Source organism: Vittaforma corneae, assembly GCF_000231115.1.
Source record: "Vittaforma corneae ATCC 50505 unplaced genomic scaffold supercont1.192, whole genome shotgun sequence".
Classification (NCBI taxonomy): domain Eukaryota; kingdom Fungi; phylum Microsporidia; family Nosematidae; genus Vittaforma; species Vittaforma corneae.
The window spans coordinates 1-570 of NW_006890025.1; the positions used below are offsets into that span (position 1 = coordinate 1).

Here is a 570-nt window from a genome sequence, read left to right on the forward strand (position 1 = left end):
TATTTGCATTCTTTTTGATATCGGGCTATGTCAGCATCGATCCATAAAACCAGGTCGATGATCTCCCCCAACTTCGACTTGTTCTCAAATGCAACTCTTTCGTACAGATTTCTGACATTTTGTCCTGGCCGTTTTGAAGCTCTCGAAGAAGCAGTACCCCTCGTCAAAGAACTTGTCGTATATTTCCATGATGTTTTCGCAGGTCTTGGCGAAGTCTGGCTCTGCAAGTGCCTTCAAAAACTGCTCCTGCTCAAACTCATTTTCATCCTTCAACTTAGACAAGTAGGGCTGAAAGTCGCCCTTGCTTCTACACCTCTTCCTCTTCAAACAGACATAGTAGTCCAGAAAACTTCTAAACTTGTCAAGCTCTCTCCTCATCCATGTTTGGTAGACTATCTTTTCGTTCGGGCTGCTCAGCCCCAGCTTTCTATGGATCACTGGCACTCCATAGTCTGGCCTTTTTTTGTATCTCACTGTTCTGTTGAAGTACTCTGGATTAACAGCAGATTCGAAGTTCACATAGCCGCCCTGGATATTTGACAGTGGCTCGGTGTGTTCGAAGTATGGTGG

The 570-nt window shown here is 44.9% G+C and overlaps 1 protein-coding gene across 1 annotated transcript; it reads right to left on the bottom strand.

Annotated features, from left to right (window-relative positions):
* Window positions 1-84: 84 nt before the first annotated feature.
* VICG_02232 (uncharacterized protein) lies at window positions 85-570 on the bottom strand (the record flags this gene model as incomplete). The annotated part of the gene is made up of 1 exon (XM_007605614.1): window positions 85-570. A coding segment is annotated over one exon (486 nt), but the record flags the coding sequence as incomplete, so codon positions are not given.